At 33.1% G+C, this 27955-nt stretch overlaps 2 protein-coding genes across 4 annotated transcripts; one reads left to right on the top strand and one right to left on the bottom strand.

Moving 5' to 3' along the window:
- Positions 1-366: 366 nt before the first annotated feature.
- Positions 367-5960, bottom strand: LOC133180751 (phosducin-like protein 3). The gene is made up of 6 exons (XM_061315224.1): positions 5795-5960; positions 4806-4935; positions 4444-4534; positions 3823-3966; positions 2844-3052; positions 367-1738 (listed from the first exon to the last, which is right to left on the bottom strand). The coding sequence occupies exons 1-6, from the start codon at positions 5798-5800 to the stop codon at positions 1596-1598; spliced, it is 723 nt and encodes a 240-aa protein (XP_061171208.1). The 5' UTR covers positions 5801-5960; the 3' UTR covers positions 367-1595.
- Positions 5961-6228: 268 nt separating this feature from the next.
- LOC133180742 (inhibitor of Bruton tyrosine kinase-like) lies at positions 6229-26775 on the top strand. 3 transcript variants are annotated; one of them, XM_061315213.1, is made up of 27 exons: positions 6229-6366; positions 8630-9231; positions 9585-9681; positions 9964-10088; positions 10976-11086; positions 11297-11382; positions 11609-11693; positions 12739-12856; positions 13224-13395; positions 13682-13805; positions 14881-15067; positions 15337-15502; positions 15783-15888; positions 16252-16676; positions 16920-17009; positions 17394-17514; positions 17945-18041; positions 19339-19440; positions 19626-19743; positions 20298-20358; positions 21346-21660; positions 22945-23150; positions 23440-23598; positions 25239-25321; positions 25355-25397; positions 25538-25763; positions 26289-26775. In XM_061315213.1, exons 2-27 carry the CDS (start codon positions 8908-8910, stop codon positions 26430-26432), a joined length of 3891 nt encoding a protein of 1296 aa, XP_061171197.1. In that variant the 5' UTR covers positions 6229-6366; positions 8630-8907; the 3' UTR covers positions 26433-26775. The 3 variants fall into 3 exon arrangements, with proteins under 3 accessions (XP_061171197.1, XP_061171195.1, XP_061171196.1); XM_061315211.1 differs by having other exon boundaries at positions 25239-25397; XM_061315212.1 differs by having other exon boundaries at positions 21346-21639; positions 25239-25397.
- The last annotated feature ends 1180 nt before the right edge of the window (positions 26776-27955 follow it).

Raw genomic sequence — 27955 nt, forward strand, 5'->3', positions numbered from 1 at the left:
CCTAACGGCCCTCCAACAGTTCTTTCTTCTCACACAATTGTCAGTTTTCGGCCTATAACCTTTACATAAAGGCCCGTTATTTTGATTGGGTGATCTATTGTTCGAGCCTTGATCCACAATCAGGTATATCTGCTATTATTTTCTATTTATTGTGTATATATTATTGTAAATAGATTTGTGAACTAATCATTTTATTTTAATAGTTCTTTTTGAAATAATTCGATATATATTCTTGTTTTGAATCGTGATAACCCACCACCCCAACGTGCAACTATTCTCCAGACATTTTTAGACACAAACCAACAATCAATTCCTGATCAAGCTTGGCTAGAGAAGACAAGAGGGAATAAATTGTAAAGTCACGTCTGGTTATTAACACATTTTATTGGAATACATTAAGCATCAGGACTTATATAATTTCTGAATGAGTTAGAAACCAGTTGATGAAAAATGTTATTCATGACAAAAAGCTGCAACAAACATATATATGTTTAACAAGTACAAGTATGAATACAAACTGAGCATTAGCAAAAATAGAAAATTATTAAAATTAATTTAATTTTCTTTCACAAATTAAAACATGAAATTACAGATATTTATTAAATATCAAATAATATGTCAGCCTTTCCCCAAATCTAGTTCATCTGGAAAAAGGACATATCTATTCACAAGGGAAAAAAATTGTTTTGTAATGCCAAAACAGATGTGCATTTTTTAAAAATCAAAATATGCATTTCCTCCAAGTCTTTTCAGAATCATCAATATGGATATCAGATGTTTCCTAGTGTCTTACACATACATACACTTAACTTATTTCTTAGTGTCTTAAACATACACTCATTTCCTAGTGTCTTACACATGCACTTAACTTATTTCTTAGTGTCTTAAACATACACTTATTTCTTAGTGTCTTACACATGCACTTAACTTACTTCTTAGTGTCTTAAACATACACTCATTTCCCAGTGTCTTACACATACATACACTTATTTCTTAGTGTCTTACACATACACTTAACTTATTTCTTGTGTCTTAAACATACACTTAACTTATTTTGCACATTTATGACTGTCTGGTGATGTTACTATTCATTCAGAAAATGTCTGAAATGTAAAAGCTCAAATGATCTGCAGAATACTATAACAATCTAAAAAATCTTAGCATTACAAATCAAAACACTTTTAATATTATGAATTGTTTACACTGTTTTTGTTTCATTTAAATACATTCAATATATTACAATTCAAAATATAAGAAAATCAAATGTAAAATACATGTACTTTGGTGCTTTATCACAAACTCTCTTCAGTTCAACTCTCATAAATTTTATCCCAATCAGTCCTGATTTTTTTTAAAGATTTGATTAGAATGACAAAAACATACCCCGATCTTAATAGTAAAAAAAAAATTATTTTATCAATATCTTTTACAGTTCTGTTTATGCCAAATAATTTGAACATTTTTCTGTTTATATCAAATGTATATTTTTAAATGTTTAAAAATTTGGCATTTTTTTCATTTCATGTTAAAGGGCACTTAGAGATTAAGGTCAGTTTTTTATTTTATTTTATGCTGACACGTAGCACACATTTCCATCACCAGTCGTTTTCATCACTGTCGTCATCGTCCAGTCTACTTTGCCGTACAGCCGAGTCCATGACGTCACGGATTTCACGTTTAGGTGGACCCTCCAATTCTGTCTTCAGGACCCCCACCTCTGATAACATCCACTCCAGTTCTACAACAAAACATGAACATAAAAGACACTTAAATTGACACAGATATCATAATCTTTTTCTCGATGATGTTATTTCATTTTTAATACAGTCAGACCTTGTTATATGGAACTCTATGGGACCAAGGAAAAATCAAGATATACAAGGGTTTGGAATATCCTGGATATGAATACAGTCAGTATTTTCAACATAGAAAATGAGTTATCTGGATACACTGCCTGGAGGGCAACAATGCTCACCAGAGTCACAATTCTCTTTCTAAGAAGCAGCTATGTACAATCATGTAGATAAATAAAACCCCTCCTAAAATCACAAACCAATTGGTTTTACTTATATAAATAACAGAATATTGTACCTAGTAAGTGTCACTTTTACAAACTGTGGCATCCTCATTTTAGCAAATGTCATAATGATCTTTCTGTGTAAAACTTTGTTCATTAATTGTGGCCCCACAGTATTGGTAGCCCTGAAACTGTGCTTTAAACAAACTTGAATCTATATTACATGGGAATAATTGCTTATCAATATGATTAATGTGTCCCTGTTTTCTTGAGGGGATAATTTTCAAATTCTTTCCTTACTACTTGTGAAAAATGCAGTCCTGACCATGAAATGACTTGACAAATCTGCATTTACACTATGTAAAGATGCAAAATATTTAGGTCCTGTTGTTTTGGAGTAGCTTAAATGGTTGTTACTATGTCCATTCTAGCCTGGAACTATGTTTAAACAAAACTGATTCTACATAGAGATGCTGTATATTGAAATCACTAAATGTCCCGTGCTGTTCTTGTGAGGATATTTATTTGAAAAATTTTTCCTATTTGGCTCCCCTTTATAGCAGGGGGCAAAATTTGATGAGTACCACATTAGATATGGAAGCTGTATATATTTTTGTAAACAGATTACAGGTAATACACCTCAGATGAATGCCAGACACTCACTGCTCAGAAATGGCTCATGAGCTAAAAATAGTAACACTTTCTTAACACTAAACATATAGTCAAGTGCAATTTATAAGAATAGCAAGGTACATGTAAATCATAACTGTTGCTGAGCCATTTTGAATATATTAATTCACAATTATTACATATCAGTTATTCATACCATCCTGTTTAAAGTTCATGCCACCAAACACTAGTGGTCCGACATACTGCTTTTTGAGGTCCCCCTCAAAGTATATAAATATCGTAGGCAGGTTCTTATCTGGGTAGTTAGGAATGCATACACTAGACTCGCTCCGTAGGAACTTTACATCAGGAAATTTCTTTGCTAATGTTGATATGTGTTGATTTAATAATTTACATAATGGAGTTCTGAAAGCAGAAAAAAAAATGTAAATAATGATTAATGCATGCCATATACACTGTATATAAAATATTTATTCCTCTCAGAGGGTCAATTATTTTGAATAGTAATTGATTAATTATTTGAAATTTTATGATTACGAATAAAATTAAATTAATTCTTATTTGGATAGTAATTGATTAAATAAATTACAATTACTTTTTCCTAAATAATCTGGACTGCTCTCAATTTCCACTTTTATGGAATAAATAATTATTAGTTTGCTATCTTTTGTACATGTTCATTGGCAGAATATCTTTCGGTATATACAGATGTAGGGCTTAGGATATCTGTGATGCTTAACTTCTTGCTACCCATTCTACCACTCTCCTCCAATCATTATTGGGCAAATTTTAAACACAGAGCTCATTTGGCAAGGAGAATATTAGAATGGGGGATCAATATACCTTTAGGTAAATTCAGAACTGCATTTTTTTCCTCACTTTTGAGAAGAACAACTGGGATATGGTAAAAAAAGCTTTGTAGCAAGATTTATATTTATCTTCCCAATGCTTGTCTGAAGACAGGACCCCCTCCCTCCCCCATCCCCCGAATATAACCTACAGATTATCTATAAAGAAAAGGCAAACAGTTGAACTGCCCTTTATTCTATATATAGGGAGACTGGGGATGTCCAAAGTCCTTCACAGCAAAATTTCTTTATCAACTGAGCTGTAATACACAAACAAATATAATTGTTTGTTGATGTGCAGAACTTGTTCTACATGGAGGTACTTACGATTGTTTGTAGACATGTAGCACAACCCAGACACCTTCCCCGGCTTTGTTGACCTCCGTTACATAATCGACCTTGGATATTTCCTTGACCTCTCCGTACCGAGCCTTCATTTGAGCCTGTCGCATCTCCGCCATTCTTTGTCTCCTAGCGACAATAAACAACAGCATACAAAACATAAACAATATTAACAAAATCTGAACAATCACAGTAGACATAAAACACTGCTATCTACGTCGCACATATATTCAAAGCAGTCTGAGATTATAAATGATACAATTTCTTACAAACTACTTAGTTTCTCAACAAAATCTTAAAGTATTTAAAATCTATCTTTATTGCTTTCTCTATTGGAACAAGTGAAAGAAAGTTCAACTCTCTATAGTGTTTCTAGTGGAATAATTTCATTCAGACAGACAGAACAATACATTATCAGGTGATAATCATCACTAAAATTGCCAAGCATAGAATAATTAGAATTGAAAGTTATACTGAATACAAATTAAAGTATTCAATCCCAGACTGAATCCTTCTTTTTAATAAAAGGGACTAACTGAAAATGTTAGTGTTAAACCCAAACCCTGAATACTGACCTGTAAACATTTACAGGTATAAAATACTGACCTGTAGGCCTCAAATATCCTCTCTTCCTCCTCATCAATTTCATCTTCTCTTTCATTTAACTCATCTAACGTCATATCATCTAATGATTTATCTACATAGAAATTTCATCATTTTAATAATTTTAGTACATGGGTAAACAATTCCTATGTGAAAAAAACATATATTTTTCAAAGCATTGGAATTATGACAGCCCTATAAAGAACTGCTCAATGTTCAGACTCTCAGGATCTCGGCTTTAACCTGCTGAGTCTTACATTGTAAAAAGGTTTTATTTTGCCTGTCATTTTAAAACTTGTATATAAACATAATTGCTTATAAAAAACATTTCAGATACTGAGATAGTATGTTTGAAGAAAATAAACCTGTGGTTTTGCTTTGGATAGTGGCTTCCATGATATTAACAATATCCTCCTCTGAGACTTCTTTTTCTTTGGGCGGAATGATTCCCTTTGCTCGTAGAACATCATTCCACTCGGTGTCCGCATTAGGGTCCTATCAAAGGAAGACTCAGCATTATTACTCACAAGAATCCCTGATTATTTTAAATTGGTATGACTGTTTTTTTTTCTCTTTTAAAATCAGTGAAAATATACAAAATAATTAGATATTATGACACATTACACACAATAAATATTAGAATACTGGTATTTACTACAATTTTTGATATTTGGGATGAATGTATCATTAAACTTAACAATCAAGTTTTTTTTTCCCCTCTTAACACATAAGATATGGGATATGACAGAAAACAACCAAAAGCCAGGATGTAACCTTTCAAACAACAGAACCTTGCCTTGAGATAAACCAGAAGACGCAGAGAAGTAAGTATTCTCCAACTCTCTGCTCCTCATTTTTAAATGAAAAGTTTTGAACCTTGCCTACAAAGACTGAACCAACATGATTAAATATGAATTTGGGTTGGCCCTACTAGTAATCAGGTAATTATCTCACACTTTCTCAAAACATTTCAATAACATATGACAATGCAAATTATGGATTCCACCCAGACTTTGTCAGACACCAGTGGTATTCTGATTGGCATAATACAATAGGGGGCAGTAATTTACCAATATTACCGAGATTCTGCCTTAAATTTTAACAAGTGCTCGCCTAAGTACAAGTCTGGGAGTCCTGAGCATACATGTACAAAACTTAAGGATTCTCCCCACCCCCATCCCAGGGTCAACAATATTCACAAATAATTATTTGAGAAATGGCTGAAATATATCAAATAATTACTTACACCATCAAGTAAAAAAATACAGCAAGAGAATAAGAATATAAACAAGACTTTTTGTTGAATCCATCAAATTTTTCAATTCCTTTCAAAATAAGTTTGAAGAATTTTTACCTGCATTTTTACGATTGTCCTCAAAGTTCGTGTGAATTTTTTTGGTAACAATATCTTTAACCTCCTTTCAGACTGATTTAATATCTTAAATTATCTCAGTCTATCAGATTGTGTTACTCATAACATGTGTTTAACCCGGAAGCGGCTATATTCGAGTGTTTTCATTTCCTTATTTGGAAATTTTACACGATGAAGCTTAAAATATTTATGAACAGATTTACTATTTCCGAAAAAAATTAGACCGATTTTGAAATACTTTGGTAATATACCTGCTTTGCTTATTTATCTAGACGTTAACCTACAATACCGCTGCAGTAATCTACTTTGATATTCAGTTCAAAGAATTGTCAATTGCCATCCGAATTGATAGAATCCGGAATGTATGCAGTTTAACAAAATTGCTTTAAAATTACTTTTCCAAGATTACTTCCTGTTATGAAATTGGGCGAAAACTCCATCAATTGAACACGTATGATACACGTATGATAGCTGTTTTATCATCATGAAGTCATTTTCCGAGGTCTCAAACACCAGGAATTTTATTTCTAGTAAAATATCTTTCAGCTAACTTGGTGAGTTCCGTAGCTTAACGGAGTAAGGAATCAATTTTCCTATATGGTGCAGACGATTTTTAATAAAATTTTGAGAAAATCCATTAAGGATTTTTTTAAAAAAGAAAAACAATTTTTTTTTTTACTAAATATGGCCTAAAGTTTGTCACAGCTGTAGAACTGTTGCTCTATATCTGCGGGAAACAAAATTTGGACAAACATTCCCAAAAGTGTCAAATGTTCAATCCACACTTTGCAAGATGTAAATTGAATTATGTCCCTTTGGGGGATCATCACAAAGGTTGAAAGAGAAAGAAATAATTAGCATACTTGATTGTGACAATCTGATGCACCCTGATAGAAAATCTTAAAGCTGAACACGACTCATAATTAGGCATATGCATTGTACTATCTATGATATCGGCACTGGGGTTAGGGTTGGATACCGGTACTCGGTACCAATACCGTACCGAATAATTACTTCAAAAATACCGGTAAAATACCATTTCATTTAATACCAATACTAATAAAGGTACTATTTCTTAATCTTAGAAACATTTTAATACATTCAAAATGATTTAAAACTCACTAAAATAGAATCTCCACACATTGAAAGGGTAGGCTAATTAATGAAATGGATGCTATGTATGACTATACGACACTTGCTTTCAACTGCCGATATTCGAGGTAAATCAGTACGTATATCTCTTTATTAAAAATATTTAAATACATTAAAATGAATTGTGTTTTAACTTAATTCATAAAAATTGATAATAAATGTAAATTAAATAGGCAAAATGTCGCAAAAATGTGATATGCATTTCTATCCATCTAATGTTTCGTTGTTTAGTGCGACCAAACAAAATGGGTCCTAGCAACCACGGAAGTTGTGTATACTTGTGATTATGTATCTATTCAAGTTAACTTGTTTGATATTCAATTTATTCGTTTTGTTGGTCATTTATTAAAAGGTTGAAATATAAACATAGTTTATGTTAAGCTCATTTTAGGTTATAACATTGAAAGGTTGATGATTTGTGAAGGTATATTTGTTATGAAATGAACCCCTATTCTCATTTATCAAGGTATAGTAACGTATCGTTAAAAATACTGTATGGTTTCAAAAATACTGGTATGGTATCGTACCATTTCATCCTTAACGGTATCCAACCCTAACTGGGGTATACCCTTTGCATTTGTTACACTTGACTGCTTTATTGTCATGGGTATCGCCATAGAATGGTGACACGTGCTCGTGCTGGTTATCTTACATTGCCTTTGTGTACATCTTATTGTTTGTTTTTGTTTGTGTACTACACTGAACTATGCAACTGTTGTAAGTTTCTTTGGTATTTTTCTTTCCTGCCATGGAAGAAGTACACGGTTTATTTTTTTCACTACCCATTGCTATGTAGCATATGTCTTACACAGGTATCATTACACTGAACAGTGAATGTGAACGGCTTACATACAGGCTCTCAGATATTACAACTCAAATGAAGGAATATTGGCAGACAAATTCCTTTTACAAATTGTGTTCAGTTTTAATTTGGAGCCAGAATAGTGCACTGATAGAGTTGGAAAATTTTGAAAGTGCAGACAGCACAACCAATTTAAAAAAAAGATAAATGACCCTTAGATCAGTGGACAACAAAACACTGAAGGCAACAACAGACACTTCCCCCCATCCCCCAGAAGACCAGGAATCCTGTGTCTACTTTTGATCTTGGGACCTCAAAAACCTTAATTTGTTTTATTTTATGCACAGTTTCTCTTATGGAGAAGCACCAATCATATTTGGGGTTGCACAAGTTTATATAAAGTATACAGAAAATAAGTTGTTGACACAGCCTTCATCTTTGATAGCCAAGGATTTCAGAGGGTTTTAGAGTAAATTCTGGATCGGAAACCCTTGGCTTGTGAAGATGGACACTTTTATGCACATGTTACTTGTTGTTTGTCTCCAAATGGCTTTAAGTGACTGGTTAAGAAATTAAAAAATCTGAATTTGTAATTTTCATAAAAGACGTCAATGCAGTCAGCCTGTAAGAAATTGAATAAGTTTGTCAGGGGTTCCACGGCGTGAGTGAACCTGGGACTCCTGATTTTTTTAGGATGACTTTGTGTTGGTATATATTTTTGTAAGACCCCTGGATTTACATTTATCTCTGTATTATTTTATGTTTTTTTAATAAAAGTTTTGAAGATATTTGTAATGAAAAATATTGTTTTACCTATTGATTATCTGTTTATTATCATTGAACAGATTCAATTTTCATTTTAGGTTCCTCTGATGCGAGTATGGCTTTCTGAGGATGAAAACAACAATGGCTGCCCTGTGTGGGCATCCATTATTTAAAAACTTGTAGCTGGCATCCAGCGTTACTATGTAACTACAACCAGCCACCTCAGTGAAGGGAACTGTGCACACCTGTCCTGTTTATCATACATTATTACTATTATTTATTTTATTCATTTGCTTGTTTTCATTTTTCTTGTGAAAGAAACATTTCCTCGACATTTTTAAAGTTTAATCTTATTTCTAAGTCAACTATTTAAACAATGCCTATAACCTTTGAACCGGAATGTGGCCCCAAGTGCCGCTCTAAGAACCACGCCTATGAATTGGTGGCAGCTATCACCAAGGGAAACCTTCAGGAGGTCCAGGCTTTTGCTCGTTTGTGTTACGCCTCGGGTCACCATAACGACATGTTTGGAAGATCTGCTCTCCACATGGCTGCCTCGTGTGGAAAAGTTGAGATTGTGGAGTGGCTATTGGAGGAGAAAGGTGGAGATCTGACTCTGAAGGATGTGGAGTCGGGATGGACCGCCCTCCACAGAGCCATGTTTTATGGACAGTTGGCCGTAGCTAGACTTCTTATTCAGGTATTTATCATACCTACAGGTTGTGAAAGTTGAATTTGATGTGATAAACTTTCTAAGATAGATTCTTGTACAGTAAAACACAGTAAAACAAAGGATGAACAATTTTGATTCATCATAAAGAAAACTCATTATATCTGATAAGATCAAAATGCATTTGAAATGTTTAAAAAATGAAAAGTGCAGCATTTTAAAGAATAGAATAATATCTCTAAAAATTGTTTGTTTATTTAATGGGGATTAAATCTAACTATTGCAGCATTCTTAAAACAAACAAGGGCCACCAGTAAAAGCCTGTTTTATACACTATGTATGAAACCATTTCTATCAACATTCCCTTTTTTCTTTGATTTCAGTATAACAGTGATTTGTACACTCGTGATCACCTAGGACTGAGTCCACTAGATATCGCTATGAAGGACCGCCCACCTCATATCTCATACGACAAAGGAGGTATCGATCACATCATATATTTATTGCATATAATTTTTGAAACCATAAATTTTAATTTGTTTAAAACCCTGACAGGTAAAACCCCAAAAAGTCCATTCTGTGACAGGGAAGATTATAGGCAGTAATTGGTTTCTAAAAATAACGTTTTGAACTCTTTTAATTGAGTTTAGGAAAAAGTTTCCTTCACAGTTGAATTTCTTCTTAACTTGACGTACTTGACAGTTTTCTATTATAGAAGTATAACATTGTGAATGATAGATGGATTAATTCTTTCTAACACAGATCTCTCTGATGTCTATACTTGGGGAGATAACACCAATTTGACCCTGGGTCATGGAAAGGAGCAGAGGAGAGGTCACCCAGAGGTCATTGAAGAGTTCAGAAGGAATGGTGTCTCAGTGAAAGAGGTAAGAATGGTGTCTCACAGAGATGAGGAAAGAGTTTGTGGGAAAATGGATTCTTGGCAAGGTGCCATTTCAGAAGGAAGAAGGTATACAGCTAATGAGTAGTTTCTGCATTGAAAATTTCTGCAGTTTTTAAATAAAATGATTAAATAAATAAGAGGAAGCAGAGCTTAGGCTTTGATGATCTTTTTTCAAAATATGTTTTAAAGCCTCATCAAAATAAAAAAATAAATACCTAAAATAAATAATATCATATTTACTATTATTTTAAAGAGACACTGTGCCAGAAAAGGGGGAACATCGACAAAAATAGCATTTTTGCGTGACACATGCAAATTTTGTTAAATTCTTGAAGATACTAGGTTTCAGAAAATTACACTTTTCAGAACCTAAAAAATCTACTTTTATAGAGAATATAAAATTAAAAATAATTTTTGTTTGCCCCCACACAAAAATATTGCTTCACTTCTTCCTCTTTATTCTATGCATGCACAGAAAAATTGAAGAATTTACTATGGTGTCAATTCCATAGATGATATAAATGTCGGATGACCGAGGGTTTTCATACAATCTTCAATAAAGATGATCAGAACCTATTCCTCACTTTTGTTTGCTCCAGTTCAATGTTGTTTACAAGTTTCACACTAAGAATAAAAGAATGTGTGACCTTGACATTGTTGACACTGACGATAACAACTATGCGATAGATACAACCTTTTTTTCCGGCACGTACATTTTGCAGTTTTTTTCTTTCTTTACAGTGCAGTTGAGTTGTCAAAACTTCGCTTTATTCATATTTCACATAAATCTTTTTTTTTCTTATGATTCAATTATCTTAAAAGAAACACATGATTTTTGACTCGTTATGTAACTTTAATTGCTTATGACAGGCTGTGTTGTGTAAATACCACTCAGTGTTTCTGACCACTGATGGACAGGTGTATACCTGTGGACATGGTCAGGGAGGGAGATTAGGTCATGGAAATGAACAGACCTATACTGTAAGTAATGCATACAGGTTAATACAGGTACTAACACAGTATAATCTTACAAGTAATTACAGATGTACACAGTATAGTAATTATAAACCACACAGGTATGATAATAATTTACTATAACTTACAGGACACTACACAGTTTAAATAATTAAAAACCATATAGGGAAATCAACAATTACCTTTATATCTGAGTTATCTTCCCTTTGTGTTTAGGTTCCTAGGCAGGTGGAGACACTGAAAGGTCAAATCTGTACTCAGGTCGTGGCTTCTAGAGATCACACAGTGTTCCTCTTGACTGAGTAAGTAGGTCATATATTGTAAAGCTTGTGTTATTACATCATATGGATTGAATTTGTATCTTTAATTGGCTCTGAAGTATACAATACAATTTTATCATAACTTATCTTCAGTGCTAACTTTCCTATTTATGCACCATACAATGGTCCTATAACTGTGATAGTAATTTTGAAGGTTGCATCAATTCTTTAATTTTTTATTCATATCTTTGAATTATGGTGTTTTCAGTGGTTCAGTATATTCCTGTGGACTGAATGATAGCCATCAACTAGGACAGTCATCTACCATTCCTAAATCCCTCATCCCTAAACAGGTAACTGATCACTAAAGAAAAGTCAGTTGATCCTTAAACTGGAAAAATCAGCTAATCCCTGAATATGTAAAATCAGCTAATCCCAGAACAGGCTAAATCAACTGATCCAAGAAAAAGTTAAATCAGCTGATCCCTGAACAGGTTAAACCAGCTGATCCCTGAATAGGGAAAAAATCAGCTGATCCCTGAACAGGTAAAGTCAGCTGATCCCTGAATAGGTAAAATCAGACTAAGTGAACACTGCACATCCATAGACAGGTAATGTCTACTCATTCTAAGAGGTGTTTTTTTAAATTCTGATGTATCATTACATGTAAAAGCAATGAAAAATATGGAAAATAAAGAAAATTAATGAGTATGATGATGAACAAGGGATTATCTTTTTTTACTTTACATGCAATCTGATTAAAATCAGATCCTTTGATCCACTCTTGTGACCTTTCAATTATCCAATCAAACATTTGCTGGCAAGAATTTAGAAGTACATGTACTGTATCTCAGAATTCACTTACAGAAGTATAAGTCTAACTCTTGGTGATATACGAACGAAAAATTGTGACCTAGTTTCCATAGCTTCTCAACAGAATGACCACAGTCATTTCTGTACAGAAATATATTTAGTATTTGCTTTTATCTTGTTTTCTTAGCTCTTTGATTCGTATGAAACATTTTAAAACATAAGATCTTCTCCACAGCTACTTTCACTTCTACACTCATTTTCTGAATGTCGCTTTAGTACGAGCTCTTTAACTGGTAAAAATTTTAATGAATATTTTAATTAGAAAGTTCACCAGGAGATGACCCTGATGAGCAGGGTTTCTTCAGATCCTTGTGTAGCGATCTACGTGCACGGATCAAAGGATCTGAATTTAATCAGATTGACCTTACATGTTGTATGTTCATTTATTTCTTCTAGTAGAATGTTGTAGTTTACAGAGTTAAATGTAACTTGAATGTTACATGTAGATCTGCTTATGTTTTACAGATGTATGTAAGAGATGAAAGAAATAACCAAGACTGAAAAATTTTTCCTGTGTGTTTTTAGGTGACTGGTAAGAACATTAAGGGGAAGTCTATTAAGGGTGTTTGTGTCGGCAGATTTCACACTGTCCTCTACACCAGTGATGCTGTGTACACGTGTGGGCTGAATGCTGGACAGTTAGGTATAATCCATCATGTTATTATTTTAAAATCAATATTTTATCTGAACTTGAACAAGAAGAAGACGTAATTTTAACAGTCCTCAGTAAAATTTTGATTTAGAAATGTGAAAAATCTTGTGTTCCCTGGTTTACTTAACCATGGTCTGTTAATCTATCTTTTTCAAACTTATGTCTTTGAATCATAAGAGGAAAGATTGAATTTTGGCAAGAGTATTCATTTGCTGGTAAATTATTCAGTAAGATTAGCAATTAGATGACCTTGACCTTGATATGTAGCTTACCATAAAAAAGTTTGCCTGAAATCTTTAAAACGTTGGATGATTCTTGATATTCATCAGGTACTATGAACTTTTGTTACTATTTTTAGGTCAGCCTAAGGGAGCAGAGAAGCAAACACAGTTAAGACAAGTGTCCAACCTTAATCACCCAGATATCTCCATCGTCATGGTGTCATGTTCTGACGCGGCGACTGTGTGTATGACGACGCGTGGTGATATCTACGTCCTGCATGAGTACCAGTGCAGGAAAATTGCTACCAAGTAGGTTGTCTAAAGAAAATTCGTCATACAATAATCCAAAAATTTATTGATTTTAAAACTAGCCTAGACCAATGCTGCTTTTAAAATTATCAATTTGAAAACATTTACAACTTTCAGTGTTAAGTACACAGTACCTGTGTTAAATTTTTAGAAATTTAATTGTGGGATAAAAAGAGTGTGTAATATGCAAATACATGTAGTATATATTTCACGGAGAAAAACTTCACTTCTATGGTTTGAATATAAGTTTTGAATGTATGTATAAACTAAATATTTTTTTTTACAGATGGCAAGAAATCCAGAAAATTTTGGTGTCTGGAGGAAATTTGGACCACATGTCTGACCTGGATGTTCTGAGAGAAAGAGGGGGAACAGAGCTACGCATTCTACTCCTCAATACAAGTGGAAAGGTGAGCAAAAATGTCAAGTAAATGTGTGACCGCTTATAGATAGTTTATCTTGCTACTCAATAGAAGTGGAAAGGTGAGCTAAAAATGTCAAATAAATGTGTGACTGCTTATAGATAGTTCATCTTACTCCTCAATACAAGTGGAAAGGTGAGCTAAAATGTCAAATAAATGTGTGACTGCTTATAGATAGTTCATCTTACTCCTCAATTCAAGCGGAAAGGTGATCTGAAAATGTCAAATAAATGTGTGACCGCTTATAGATAGTTCATCTTACTCCTCAATACAAGTGGAAAGATGAGCTAAAAATGTCAAATAAATGTGTGACTGCTTATATATAGTTCACAGGAATTTTGATTCAGTATTTGCTTTTCACTTTAAAGACCACTGAATTAAGGCTGGTTCATTGCAATTAATCCCATGTAGTTAATCTCATGCAATTTTATTGTATGCAGTTCTCTGTTCACAGACTACAACTCATTGCATACATTTCTTGTATTTTCCTTCCTAAATTGTAAATTTACAACAAAGTTGTATTGAAGAATGCATCCTAACATTCAGACAAGTCAAGCTAAGTTGAACCATACACTTTTTATGAAACATTTGAGCACTTTTATTGTATATATTCATGATATTACAACTAAACAAAAATGTTTAGGTGGTAGTAGTACACATCATTTTAATAGTATAGGCTTTCTTTTTGCTGTCAATTTTACAGGTTTTAGAAATAACCTGCACATTCTGCATATCACAGGCACCAAACTCACTTAGGGGTAAAAAAATAAAGTTTTTGGTGCCTGTGTCCCTTGTTTTAATTCTGATTTGTTACTGCAAAAATATTGCATGAAATAGAGCAGTGCTCTTATATGCATGAAAACTGTTACATGCAACTAATCTTTACCAGGTACACATGCCTCAATTTATACCAGGAGATTAATTGTATGGTATTAATTGCAGTATGTGTACAAGCCTTAATGCAGGCCCATTATCTAAACCTTGATATCTTGTAAATTATTACATGTATTTCAATTCTGATTCAATGATTATACATGTATTTCACCATTTACTATTGTTATAGGTATTTGTCTGGCATGCAGCAAGTCCCAGTCTAAAGAGGTGTCGCTGGGCCATCCGGCGTCAGCTGACCGTGACAGATGTCGCACTAAGTACCAGTAATGTTGCCATAGTAACAGACAATGGGGAGGCTTTCTTAGGCAACTTTGTGGTAAAGAAAGGAGGAAAGGAGACCACACAGACAGCCAAAGGTGAGGAGCAATAGTTAGTAGTCACAGAAATTTAACTAAGATTAGATTGTCTTTTGATATGTTGCAGTCAAAGATGTAAATGTGAAAGATCTAATTTTTAATAAGACTGTAGTCACAGGAAATGAGAGTGTTGAACAGGGGTTTTATTTTAATTTGATATTTTTATTGTTGAGAAAAATTCTCAGTTTAAAAGTTTTTGTCAATCTTGTGAAAAGTAAAATAGTATTAACTTTACTTTTAAATCTTTGATAAATTTTGCTTATTTTCAGACCATGAGACAAATGACTTTGAGTTACGGTTGATTGACCTCCTTCTGAAGGATGAAGCTGAGGATGTCATGCTTCACCGACTTCCTGAAATCCATCGAGGGACACGTATCTTCATGGATCCAAAGGGACATAACTTCTGTGTGTTGCAGTCCCTCCCTAATTCATGGTATGAATTTTGTCAGTGCTAGCAATTGTAGATTTATATTATCTTTAATTACTAAGACATGTTTGTGACAGTATAAGGTTAATTATAGTCAAATTAAATGCAGTAATATGTCACTTTTTTAACCAACCAAAGTGCAACATTTAAGTCAAAGGAAAAAATAAAGAAAGTTAATGCTCTCTAAATGTGTATGGTGAACATTTCAAATACAATTCTGATAGTGGAGTCAGAATTTACTACCTATCCCTGGATAATACAGTGTTCTATGATTTTTTTCCTGCAGTTTAACTGATGTTCCTAGTACCAGCCAATCAGAAATGGTGTTACATTTCAAACAACTTCTAGAGGAAGCTGATGAGTTTGATATGATTCATGACATCGTTCTTAAGGTGAGACTGGAAAAAGTTCACTGACAAAGAAAACCTGTAAGGAAGATTGCTCGCATTTGCAGCTTTATGAATAGTAAAATTTAGATTGAAATTTTCAAAGGGGTGCTTCTCAAGAATTTATATTTCTGATTTGAATTCAATTTTCTTTACTGAATACTGTAAATTCTTTTTTATTTGCAAAAATTTCATTCTCACATATATCTATATGTGATTGAGTATAGATTTTTTTACAATGACCAAAAATTGTGAAAATTTTGTCTCACAAATAAATACCAAATACCTATCTTGTGAAAATAAGTGTCAGAAAAATTTGGTAATTACAGTATATACGTGATCATTGTTTAATTTTTTTTTTCGCCGTAGGTGAAAGGTAGGAGCTGGGCAGCTCACAAGTTTATTCTACTCAGTCGTAGTGACCTTTTCTACAAGCTGATAGCAGAGGTCAAGCGAAGGTCCACAGAGGAGGATCAGACCACCCTGGAAATCCCAGATGAGAACCCCGAGATTTTCCAGCAGATGCTTAACTACATATACACTGACTCATGTGACCTGCTCCAGGTCGGGACTGTGTTTGACTTCAAGTCAGTCCTTACAGAAAAAGATTGCAATGAGAATGACTTTGATGGAGATTATTTAAGCTCCTTCAAGGGTAAATCAGCATTTGAAGTGACACAGAAGAAGAAAGGAAAAGAAAAGAAAAACATGAAAACGGCAATGTCTGAAAAAGATCCAGTAAGACTACTTCAAGACAATGCTAAGAAGTTTGGAGTCAAGGGATTAGCCAAAAGGTGAGTCTTTTAAATTCTGATTCATTCATTAATAAATTGTTTTATTTCACTTTGAATTCAAGCCAATTGCAATAAGCCTGTCCATTAATGTCTTGTATCTTTAGTCAAGCAGTTTGGATTCATAAGCGTTTTATGTACAGATTATTGTAACATTATGTATTTGTTTTTTCTCCTTTAATTGCTGTACAAGAAATGTGACACTCTCCCCATTACCTGTTATTGATAAGATTTTTGTCCTGACAGATTGGACGGTATACAGTGGGTGAATGGACAGATACAGGGAAAATCTAAACAACAGACCAAGGCCCCCCTCAGATATGACCGCTCTAAGCTGTAAGTCTCTTCCCTCTGGAGTGCTACTTATATCAAACCTTCTCTTTAATAGTAAATGAAGTACAAGTACATTGTATTGTAAATTATTACCTTTAGTATGTGTACATGTATTGTACATTTAATGCCTATCTGATATACTAGTTAGTAATGTAAAGTTAAAAAAAAGAACATGTACAGATATATATAGAGAAAATGGATACAGTGAAATCTCGAGTCTTTCGTCCTGACTCGAAAACAATGAATTGTTAACTGGGTATTGTTATTGATATATCAAGCAATATCAAATTTCCTAGGCAGATTTATAAGTAAACATGTTTCACTATAAGTGAATTCTTGTTTGGTTTTTCATGCGATAAACAAAGTCTTATTCTTCTTCACTTGTAGCCTGGATCTCTGTGATGTAACTATTGCTTCTGACGACAGACTCGAGATAAACTGCCACAAGTGTGTGTTGGTAGCTCGACTGGAATACTTCAATAGCATGCTGAGTAGTGGGTGGGTTGAGGTGGGTACAACATAAGTATCTAAATAGAGAGCTGTCTAGTGGTATGGTTATAAAACATTATAGCTATTAGTCTCCTTTAATTCATTGCAAATGTGTAGAAAATTGTTTTATCATAATAATTGTCTTTTATATTTAATGCAAAGTCATTTTAGTTCTTAACATTACTAATCTAGTACGTATGTAATGTATACCAGAATACTACAATTAAATCGATCTAAGGTTTTGTTTCTATGATATGATTATGCATAGGTGAGTAAGACATTTACATGTACATGTATGTTACTTGAATGTTTACCTGGTATTATTGTAGACATGCTCTTTCTATGCCTGAAAGTTACCTGAATGTTTATTTTTATCTGGTATTTTGTAGACAAGCTCCACACAAGCCCTGAAGTTACCTGAATGTTTATTTTTATCTGGTATTTTGTAGACAAGCTCCACTCAGGCCCTGAAGTTACCTGTACCAGGTGATTGTCTGAGAATCCTCATAGATTTCCTGTACACTGACGAAGCCCCAGGTGTGACAGGTAAAATAACTATTAATAGATTATTATCCCCTCGCAACTGTGTATGTTGTAGGGCATATAGTAACATATTACTATAGTATAGTAAAGTGTGTTAGTGGGTGGATGAGTTCATCTGTAACAGAAGTATTTAAATTTTATTTTTATCTTTTACAGGCAGTGAAAAGAAACTGGGGGGATAAGCCGAGCCATATGCCTACATAACGATCGATAAAAAATCAATAAATTCATTTTACAAAAATTTCACTTTTTGTTGAATTAATGTAATGCTTATTACCATTTGCATACAAATTTGACAAAACCTGAATACTGTAACAGTGAAAATGATTCTGATTAACACAAAAAAATGGCATCACGCTCAATTTTCACAAAAACTGACATAAATTGGATGATATAACTACATTTTTTAAATAGAGTGGGTCATCGTACCATTTTTTTCAGAACGATTAATGAAAGGCAATGGAAAGATGTTGCTTTTTACACTTGCAAATATTTGGTACGAAGACCCACTCTACATAAAAAATTAAGTTAACTTACTTAAATTTTCACCGTGGTCTTAAAAAATTCTAAGTCCAAATACGCTTGCTAAATATAGAGAACTGTATGCTATTTAAATGGGTATGTATGTGTGACTCCGTGGGACAGTGGTTAGCGAGGAGCTCTTTAAAGGGACTTTTATTGAGGAAAGTGTTCGAGTCATGCTCTGATTTTTTGATTTTGTTTTTTTTTTGTTTTTTGTTTTTTTGTTTTTTTTTGTTTTCTTTGGTTTTAATTTTGTTTTACTTTATAAAAAATGTCTATAGGAATAACATATTTTTCACTGGAAATAAAATATATACATGTAGTAATGAACTTATTTACAGTAAATTATTTAAAATGCCGGATAAAAATTATAATAGATATTTGAATACTTTTATTCCCGTTCTTATTTATTTTAAATAAAAGCGCTTCTAGATCACCATTATCATTATAAACGATGTTAACATTTTTATAATATCTCCACAATAAGTGTAAACACTCAATATGCAAATTAATTAATAGAAGTCCTTACCCATGTTAGACATTTGTGACAGTAAATGAAAGTCAACTGTTTAGCTTGTTTAGAATATACATATCATTTTGAAAACTACGGTAAACGTTAAAATGCTTAAGTAAACTCGAACAATTGAGAGATTTTTTCCAATAAATGTTCTTGCATAGCCGAAAAATGGGCATGGGCACATGGCACGTCTTATCCCCCCAGATTCTTTAGAGTTGATCTTTAATGTAGTTTTATGGTTGTTATTTTTATGTTTTACAGGCAGTGAGAATTTAGAGTTGATCTGTAATGTTCTTGTAATGGCTGATCAGCTGTTGGTGACCAGACTTGTCCAGATCTGTGAGGTCACACTGAGTGTACTTGGTAAGCTGTTAATCAATTAAACTTACAACTACTGTAGACTCTAAGTATTGAATCAATTGGACAAATTAACAAACCACATACTGTAGACTTTAAGTATTGAATCAATTAGACATAAGAGCAGACTTAACACGTAACATAGACTTTCACACTAAGTATTGAGTCAATATTTACTTTAATGTTTCCAGTGACTATGAAGAATGTAGGTGAGCTGTTGGAGTTCTCCACTCTGTACAACGCTGAGCAGCTTAAGGCCGTGTGTCAACAGTACATTCTCATCAACTTACCGGCCATACTGGAGGGAAGGTGAGTTTGTCCCCCAAAAAGGGTGGATTATTTGATCAACCTACCAGTCATATTGAGATTGTCCCTCAAAAAAAAGGTTTGATTGCTCATGCTACATGTGCCATAATTATAATGTCTGCATTTTAAGTAAATGTGAATTCACTCAATAAGATTCCAAGGGGAGAGGAATGAATTTTGATTTTAATTACTGTTTGCTTTTGTTTGGTAGAATTTTGGACATTCACAGATGTGGCAATTTAAAATGTAGAAATAAACCTAAAACAGATTACATGTAGATAGGAGCTTGACCTTGAATCATAATCACATTTATCATTACTTTTTCTTCTTTTTACAAATCAGTAATTGACATCAACCTATAGACATCAACCTGTAGACATGTACAGGTTCCATGTAACACTTATCTTTTTATATATGAAGGTTATCTAAATCCTGTGAAGTTTGTTTGCCATGAAAAATAATGTGTTTAACAAGAAATATTGATTACTTGTGTGAATTTCTCCTCATGTTGTACAATATGTGTCAGAAAATACAATAATCACTTTTTTTTTTTTTAGATATTTAGATATGATAAGTGATGAAGTGATGGCTGAGCTTACAAGATATTACCATAACAAGGTACAGCTTACAAGATATTACCATAGCAATGTACAACTTACAAGATATTACCATAACAAGGTACAACTTACAAGATATTACCATAACAAGGTACAGCTTACAAAATATTACCATAACAAGGTACAGTTTTACTAGATATTACCATAACAAGGTACAACTTACAAGATGTTACCATAACAAGGTACAACTTACAAGATATTACCATAACAAGGTACAGTTTTACTAGATATTACCATAACAAGGTACAACTTACAAGATATTACCATAACAAGGTACAACTTACAAGATATTACCATAACAAGGTACAGCTTACAAAATATTACCATAACAAGGTACAGTTTTACTAGATATTACCATAACAAGGTACAACTTACAAGATGTTACCATAACAAGGTACAACTTACAAGATATTACCATAACAAGGTACAGTTTTACTAGATATTACCATAACAAGGTACAACTTACAAGATATTACCATAACAAGGTACAACTTACAAGATATTACCATAACAAGGTACAGCTTACAAAATATTACCATAACAAGGTACAGTTTTACTAGATATTACCATAACAAGGTACAACTTACAAGATATTACCATAACAAGGTACAACTTACAAGATATTACCATAACAAGGTACAGCTTACACGATATTACATGTACCATAGCAAGGCACAGGACATTAAAAAAGATAAGAAACTTGCAGTGTTTAGTATCAGTGTGGTTGATGGATCCTTAATGTCACATAGTAATTGAATATTGTCCACACTCAAAGGTCTCATGACTAGCTCTGTATTTGGGACATCTTTTTAATATGAAATAGTTGAAGGAAGTTCACCAAACATTATGTATATATTAGCATCATACTAATGAGTATGTTTAAGTAAGTAATGCATGTTTTAGAAAAAACCACTGCTTGGACTATATACATGTATGTATGTGACAGAGTTGCATGTACATAGACTATCCCTATTATGTGTTTTGACAGGTTCCCTCTATGAGCAGACGTGTCATCACCCCATTTTCAGATGGTCCCTCTAAATCCTTCCTGGAGGAGCTGACAGAGGACACATCACAGATCACCGAGGGACTGATGGGGGATTCCTCAGGGAAAAAATCAAAGCCCAAAAAGAGACGTAACAGGGTCAAAAGTGTGTCGGAGGATGAAGGATGGAGAGATAGCCGAACAGATGACAGGAGAGAGAGAAGGACAGACAGACAGATATCCATCAGCTCAGAGAAAAGTCTGGCGTCAGATGAAGAGGAGGAACAAAAGCTGGCAGTCAGTCCTCGTGATTCCCAGGTAATTAAACACTAATTATTCTACCTGAAGAATATAATTGTAATGCTGTGAAGTGCACTGTACGACTGATGTTCAGGAACAAATTCAAAATGCTAAAATCCATATCCAAATAGTAATAAACCATTTTCACAGATAAATATAGATTTGGTAATTCAAACTTCCAATGCAGCAGTGAAATACATTACAGAACTTAATACATTTAAGTAGGGGAATCATTATTCTACAGATCTCTGCCATCTTCTAATTGCTTTTGGAAGAAAGGGTGACTGCACTTAAGGATATGCGAAATTTGCAAGAATGGTCAACATCCAATTTACAACTTTATGTAATTACGTTTTATAAAAGTGTGTATTTACGAAGTTCGAATCTGTTTTCAAAGGCAGGGGTCATCACAATTTCTTGAATCTCCGTTCGATAATGAGAACGCCCACTTTTTTCCTGACTTCATACATAGTCAGCGCATGTTTGTCTATTGTTCTCCGTTTAACAGTAGTTGTATATTTGCATAAATAATAATGTGTCAAAAGGAGATTAATAGACAAACATGCGCTCATGGTTAAAAAGAGAAAAAACTGCTTCTTCTTACATTCGCTCTCTGTGTTGTAACCAATGGTTGTGACATGTTGAATATTATAATTCACCACGTGATTTCGTACCTCAGATAACTTTGTGAATGCTAAATTCCGTCACGTGACTTGTAAGGTAGCATGTTTTGTGCTAACTAGGACATTGTGTTCAAACACGTTAAGTCAACTGGCATTGATATACAATCTGCTTTAATTACATTGATGTGCTCCTATTGTTTATTTCGTTTTGAAACCTTTGTCAGTAGTGTTTTTGTGCCATGCAGAATAGAGAGGGAGATTGGAAAGAGTGATCACATTCTTTTTTTCAAACAAGTCATTGTTATTTATCAGTCTAATTTTAGACCCATTCATACAATGTTAGCTCCACCTCTCATGCATATCTTATGATCAATCAAGGGCAGGTAAGTGTAAATTCACTATATTTGGAAAGCAGTAAGGACAAAAAACATTGAATCATTTTATTGTATCACAGTCTAAAATCATTTTAAGATTTAAATTTGGTTCCAAATTGACAGGATTCTTTTATAAACATACAAAAGTGAGATCAGGTTTAGATATAAAAGTAACAGAAGCAACCGAAAAAGACCCAAAAACCAGCGTTAAGTGCAGTCATCCTTTATGACTGATAAATAAGGAATAGTGATAGCTTTAGGATAAATGAAATATCCAGGGTAAGAGACTAAGAATTTCAATTTAGGAGTTGACAAGCAAACCCTCAGAATCAATAACCATTCCAACAACAAAAGGAAGTCAACAAGAGTCACATCATGGATCCTGGACAGTTGCACCAAAAAGTCCACTTGTCTCCCCTGGGAGTTTCTCAGAAAAATCATTTGCTACATCACCACCAGGCATTAGTCTCAAAGAAATCATGGAAGAAGAAAAATCTAGTCAGCAACAAAAGTCAGTATCTTATTGAGACTTACAGCAAAAATATCTTTACACTTATCATTTACCAAAAGAATGTATTTTTTTTTATGGTAATTCAACTTTGATAAGAAAACTTTAATGTTTGTTTGCATCACATTTACATTAGACAAAAAGAATGCCTTGCTTTTGTTTGTGTATAGATTTATGTTCAGTTACCAACTCAGTTCCATAATTAAATATTCAAAGATACATCTAGAAATGTTCTGTAATAATACAGCAATGGTCTGTTCACTAATACAGGATGATTTTGATTTTATTTTAGAGTTCAGCTTAAAAACAAGAAGTTCTCTTGGAAAGATGTAAAGAGACAGCAAAACCAGGAGAGGAAATCTCAGAGTAGAATCAGAGAGGGGGGTCAGGACCCCCAGACCCTCCCCACCACCCAGGGGACTCCACAGACAACCTCAGCCAAACCTGCCTGGTACTACTTATTCTTGTGTGTTTGTAATGTGTGGGGGGAAATGTGACAGAGCTTAATTTTTAATTTAAAATGAGGGATAGTTGCACCATTGTGGGGGCAGTGTTTTTGTATACTGTGTAATCATAAAAATTCAAGGGGGCCTATTTTTGTAGACTGTTTAAATTTTACAGGTTTGTGGGGATGTAATTTCGTGTATTCTCTTACATGTAAAAAAGGAAATATGACTTTTAACCCAGATGTATGAATTCAAGTAGGATGCTAATTCGTGTATGAGAGGTACCCACAAATTCCACGAAAATTCAGCCACCACAAGATTTAATGATTCCACAGTAATTGTGCAAATTCACCTGGAAAACATTTTTAAGACTCCATTTTTGAGTTCATTTTATGGGATAAACTCTGAAATAGGGAGGGTGTTTGTATATGTGTTACACATTAAGAACTGACATCTGTTTTAGGGGAGATGTTTGTGTGTGTATATATATATATATATATATATATATATATATATATATATATATATATATATATATATATATATATATATATATAGGGATGTCAATTTTGTCAATAATTCATATTCGAATATTCAATGAAAGTATTCGAATATATTCGAATATTCGATAAAATAAATAAAATTTGGTTTATTTTAAATATGCATCATCCTATACTTTCAGGAAAGGTTTAGCGTAGGTATTTTTATATTGGAAGTAAAATCGTATGAAGACTTTTGTAAGTGTTCAATAAGGAACTCCATTTAATATTTGTCAATGTTTGAAATAAGTAATTGATTTAAATGTAGAAAAGTATAACTTTAACAAAAGATACGTGTTTTGTAGTAGCTCCAACTAAGGAACCAGTCGTTTTACCAAAGGCAGGATAGTCGTATACTGTTCAGATTTCAATATGTGTAATTAATTACAATTATCAGCCTAATAAGTGATATGATTGTAATGTTTGATACAATGTTTTTTTAAATATATACAAACACAAAGACAATTTCCCTGGGTAATTAATTAATTTCCTGATAATGAATATAAAATTCAGGATTATATACAACCCGAGATAATAATTTATTCTGAAATTGAGCCCTTTACAATATTAATAACAGACTAATTCTATCGGACATTCATTTGAATGATCAATTAAATTTGTTTTGATAAGTATACTCTTCACGTCTTTTAAACATTCGAAGAACGTTTAAAATAAACTTTCATTTTGTTGCCCTCGATTCTAGATCTGATCGTATTTAACTAATAAAAACTATGAAAGCACGTTTTGTATTATACATAAAACATTATTGTACAATTCTTTAACTTAATTCTTTAATTTAGTACATCTTTAAGATAAGAAAGTAGTGAAAGAAATCAGGCGATCGAAATTGATCGCTAGTAAATTAAACAGGGCTTATTTCAGCACTGTTCTAATCAAAATTTATTATTCACAGTACACCTTTTTATGAAATCTGAAAAACACCGAATATTCGAATCTTAAATTCATATTCGAATATCAACTCATCGAATGAATATTCGAATGTTCGAATATTCGTTGACATCCCTAATATATATATATATATATATATATATATATATATATATATATATATATATATATATATATATATATATAATGGATTTTAGGGGAGGTGTGAGTCAGACAGTGACTTCCTTCAGAGATCTGATAACAGAGGACAGGAACCAGAGCTCTCAGACAAAACAACATGCTACAATGACTACTCCCCAGACAAAACAACACCCTACAATGACTACTCCCCAGAAAACACAGAAACATGTCCTCAGGTTCATTGTTATTCTCCATTTTTCAATTAAAAAAAAAAAAGAAATAAAAATAAATGCATATATGTCCTCGGGAATCAGCTTTCTCTACATATCTCTATAATTGTCAGTTAAGAATTAATACCTTAGATTTATGATTGCAGATGGGGACTTCCCCAGGCCTCGGGCCCACAAAAGCCCCCCAGTCAGAGATCTTTGGATGAGTCCCCTGCTACAAGTCCCCAGTCTGTTGATAACCCCTGGATCAGGGCCCCGAGTGTCCAGTCCCCTACAGGGGCCTCTGTTAGCTTCTCCGACATTGTCCAAGACGAGATACAGAAACGAGAGAGTCTAGCTCGAGTGACCAGTAAACCACTTGGGCTAATACAGGTAAAGAAGACTATTGTTGTAATTCTTTTTTTTTGTTTACGGTATCTCTATTATTGATGTAAAGAAAAGTTTTGTTATTAGCATATGCATTTAATTCTTTAATTTTAGAAAACCATTAACATTTTTTTAATTCAATTTCGTATGAAATTGTTTACTGTTAAAAGCAGAGGGGTAGAAGGTACTGTTTTGTTAGCATTTTCAACAAATTGTTAAAAAATATATTTGCAATCAAAATACGTAAAATTTGGATTTATGTGCATGTAAATTACCGTTTAAATTTTTTTCATACAAATAATTCCTTAAACAAAATTCTGATTTCCATACATATGAAAAAAGACATGGCATCTTGCTCTAAATATCAATTTTTTATGCATGTATTTTAAACTCATGGATAATGAGTATCTAGAAAATGTACAAAACTTGATTCACTTGGGACATAATAACTTCAAATCATCTGTATTGTCAGACAACCTAAGACTGGAATTCAGTAGATATGTATAGAATTTTCTTTTTTTTTCTGAACAGATAGAGGAGCTGGCCATACAGGAGTTACTACAGCATTACAAGGCCTCAGACAGCACAGAGGAGCACATCACAGTAGAGAGGGTACCCAGGGAAATGGCCACACCCCTGTGGACCTCCAAATCCAAATCTGTTTCACTCCAGTGACTGTGATACAGCATAGGGGTACACTTTACAGTAGAGAAAGTACCCAGGGAGATGGCTAGCCCTACTGTTGATCTCCTTATCTAAATCTGTCTTGCTCTAGTGAATGTTCTTGAATGTTTGTTAAAACTTGCCAATGAACTGCCAATAAAACATAAGTGCTACATGTGTATAAAGTGCTACATGTGTATAAAGTTCTCAATCTGTGAAAGCATACATTAAAAGATTTTTTTATACTAGTATCACCATGAAATATATTAAAAAGATAAATTTTAAATGATGTTGATATAAATTTTCCTTTATTATTTTAGGTCTTTTTTTGCCATACATGATACGTTTTCAGATATTTATTCATACTGGAAAGAAATCATCATGAATGTGGTCTTTTAAATTAAATATTGAATAATGCTGATGAAGATTTATTCTTTGCACCTGTTACAACACTAACACATCTACAAGTCCACTTAAAATATGGATGGATTCAAGTCAAGGTGTGTAACAAAGGAAGTTTTGTTATTATATTGTTTTAGAATTCAGTTATCTTAAAATCAGTTTTTGCCACCAACTGAAAAATTAAAAATCGAAATTTTAAATCGTTTAGGTGAGAGAAGACGTTTTAATTTTTATCCCACAAAAATTCTGATCACACATTTCATCTTTTCTTAAAAAAGATGGAGAAATTGATTTTAAGAAGTACATATATTCTCAAGTTGTGTAAGTTTCTTCAAATCTTGGTTTCCAAGATTAAGGTTACATGTAGTCATACTGTGATATATGATACCTATAGAACTAGTTGTTCCCTTTATCAGGAGACTTGTTTTTGTATTCTTATGAAGTAGAGTTCATTTAAAAAATCTCTTAAAACATCTGAAAGAATTCTCTTGCTGTGACCTTCAATCCAGCCTTTATAAATACAATGTATATTGGCACCGTTTTAAAAATTAACAATACAATAGAGACATTTTATTCATATGTTTATTCATTATATTCATTTGAATTCTGCACAAGACACCACCTTCTCTGAAATATTTTTTTTTATATTTAGATGTTTTACTAGAAAAACATGGATGAAAAACTACTTGACTTTTAGGTAAAATTGATGACTTCAACCTTTCTTTTGTCAACGCTATACATATGTAATATGATAGCCTGCATATATTTTATTTCTGTACTAAGTTGATTTGATACCCAAAAAACATGTTCTATGTGCGACCAATTTCTAAAACAACACAGGCTACTATCCACTAAGTTGACGACACAAGGGTATCAACAATCTTGAAGACCACATTTAGCGACTGCTGTGGACAATTACAATGATCCTGTTATCAAAAACAACCTCTTATTAGTTGAATGCTGACTGACGTTTTTTTTAATACACAATGTACATATTGATTGGCCAAGACTTTCTTATTGAAAGGGCTACGTATTTCTTCTATACTTAGTGTAGACAAAGTCTAGACGTGTGACCAGTCGACATTGAATGCTTATCCCTTCCATGGTACCCGATCCGTTCTCTGGTTCTACTT

This window comes from Saccostrea echinata, unplaced genomic scaffold (genome assembly GCF_033153115.1).
Source record: "Saccostrea echinata isolate AGI-Se365-2 ecotype Australia unplaced genomic scaffold, CSIRO_AGI_Sech_v1 ptg000007l, whole genome shotgun sequence".
Classification (NCBI taxonomy): Eukaryota; Metazoa; Mollusca; class Bivalvia; order Ostreida; family Ostreidae; genus Saccostrea; species Saccostrea echinata.

What these genes read in the sequence shown, in the direction of transcription:
- LOC133180751 (XM_061315224.1), bottom strand. An exon ending in TATCCAAAGCAAAACCACAG is followed by an intron (nt 4,535 to 4,805) that starts GTTTATTTTCTT and finishes ATTTCTATGTAG; the next exon opens with ATAAATCATTAGATGATATG. An exon ending in CTACATGTCTACAAACAATC is followed by an intron (nt 3,053 to 3,822) that starts GTAAGTACCTCC and finishes TTCTGCTTTCAG; the next exon opens with AACTCCATTATGTAAATTAT.
- LOC133180742 (XM_061315211.1), top strand. Translation starts at nt 8,908, where the DNA reads ATGCCTATAACCTTTGAACCGGAATGTGGCCCCAAGTGCCGCTCTAAG. An exon ending in GCTGAATGCTGGACAGTTAG is followed by an intron (nt 12,857 to 13,223) that starts GTATAATCCATC and finishes TACTATTTTTAG; the next exon opens with GTCAGCCTAAGGGAGCAGAG. An exon ending in CGAAGCCCCAGGTGTGACAG is followed by an intron (nt 18,042 to 19,338) that starts GTAAAATAACTA and finishes TATGTTTTACAG; the next exon opens with GCAGTGAGAATTTAGAGTTG.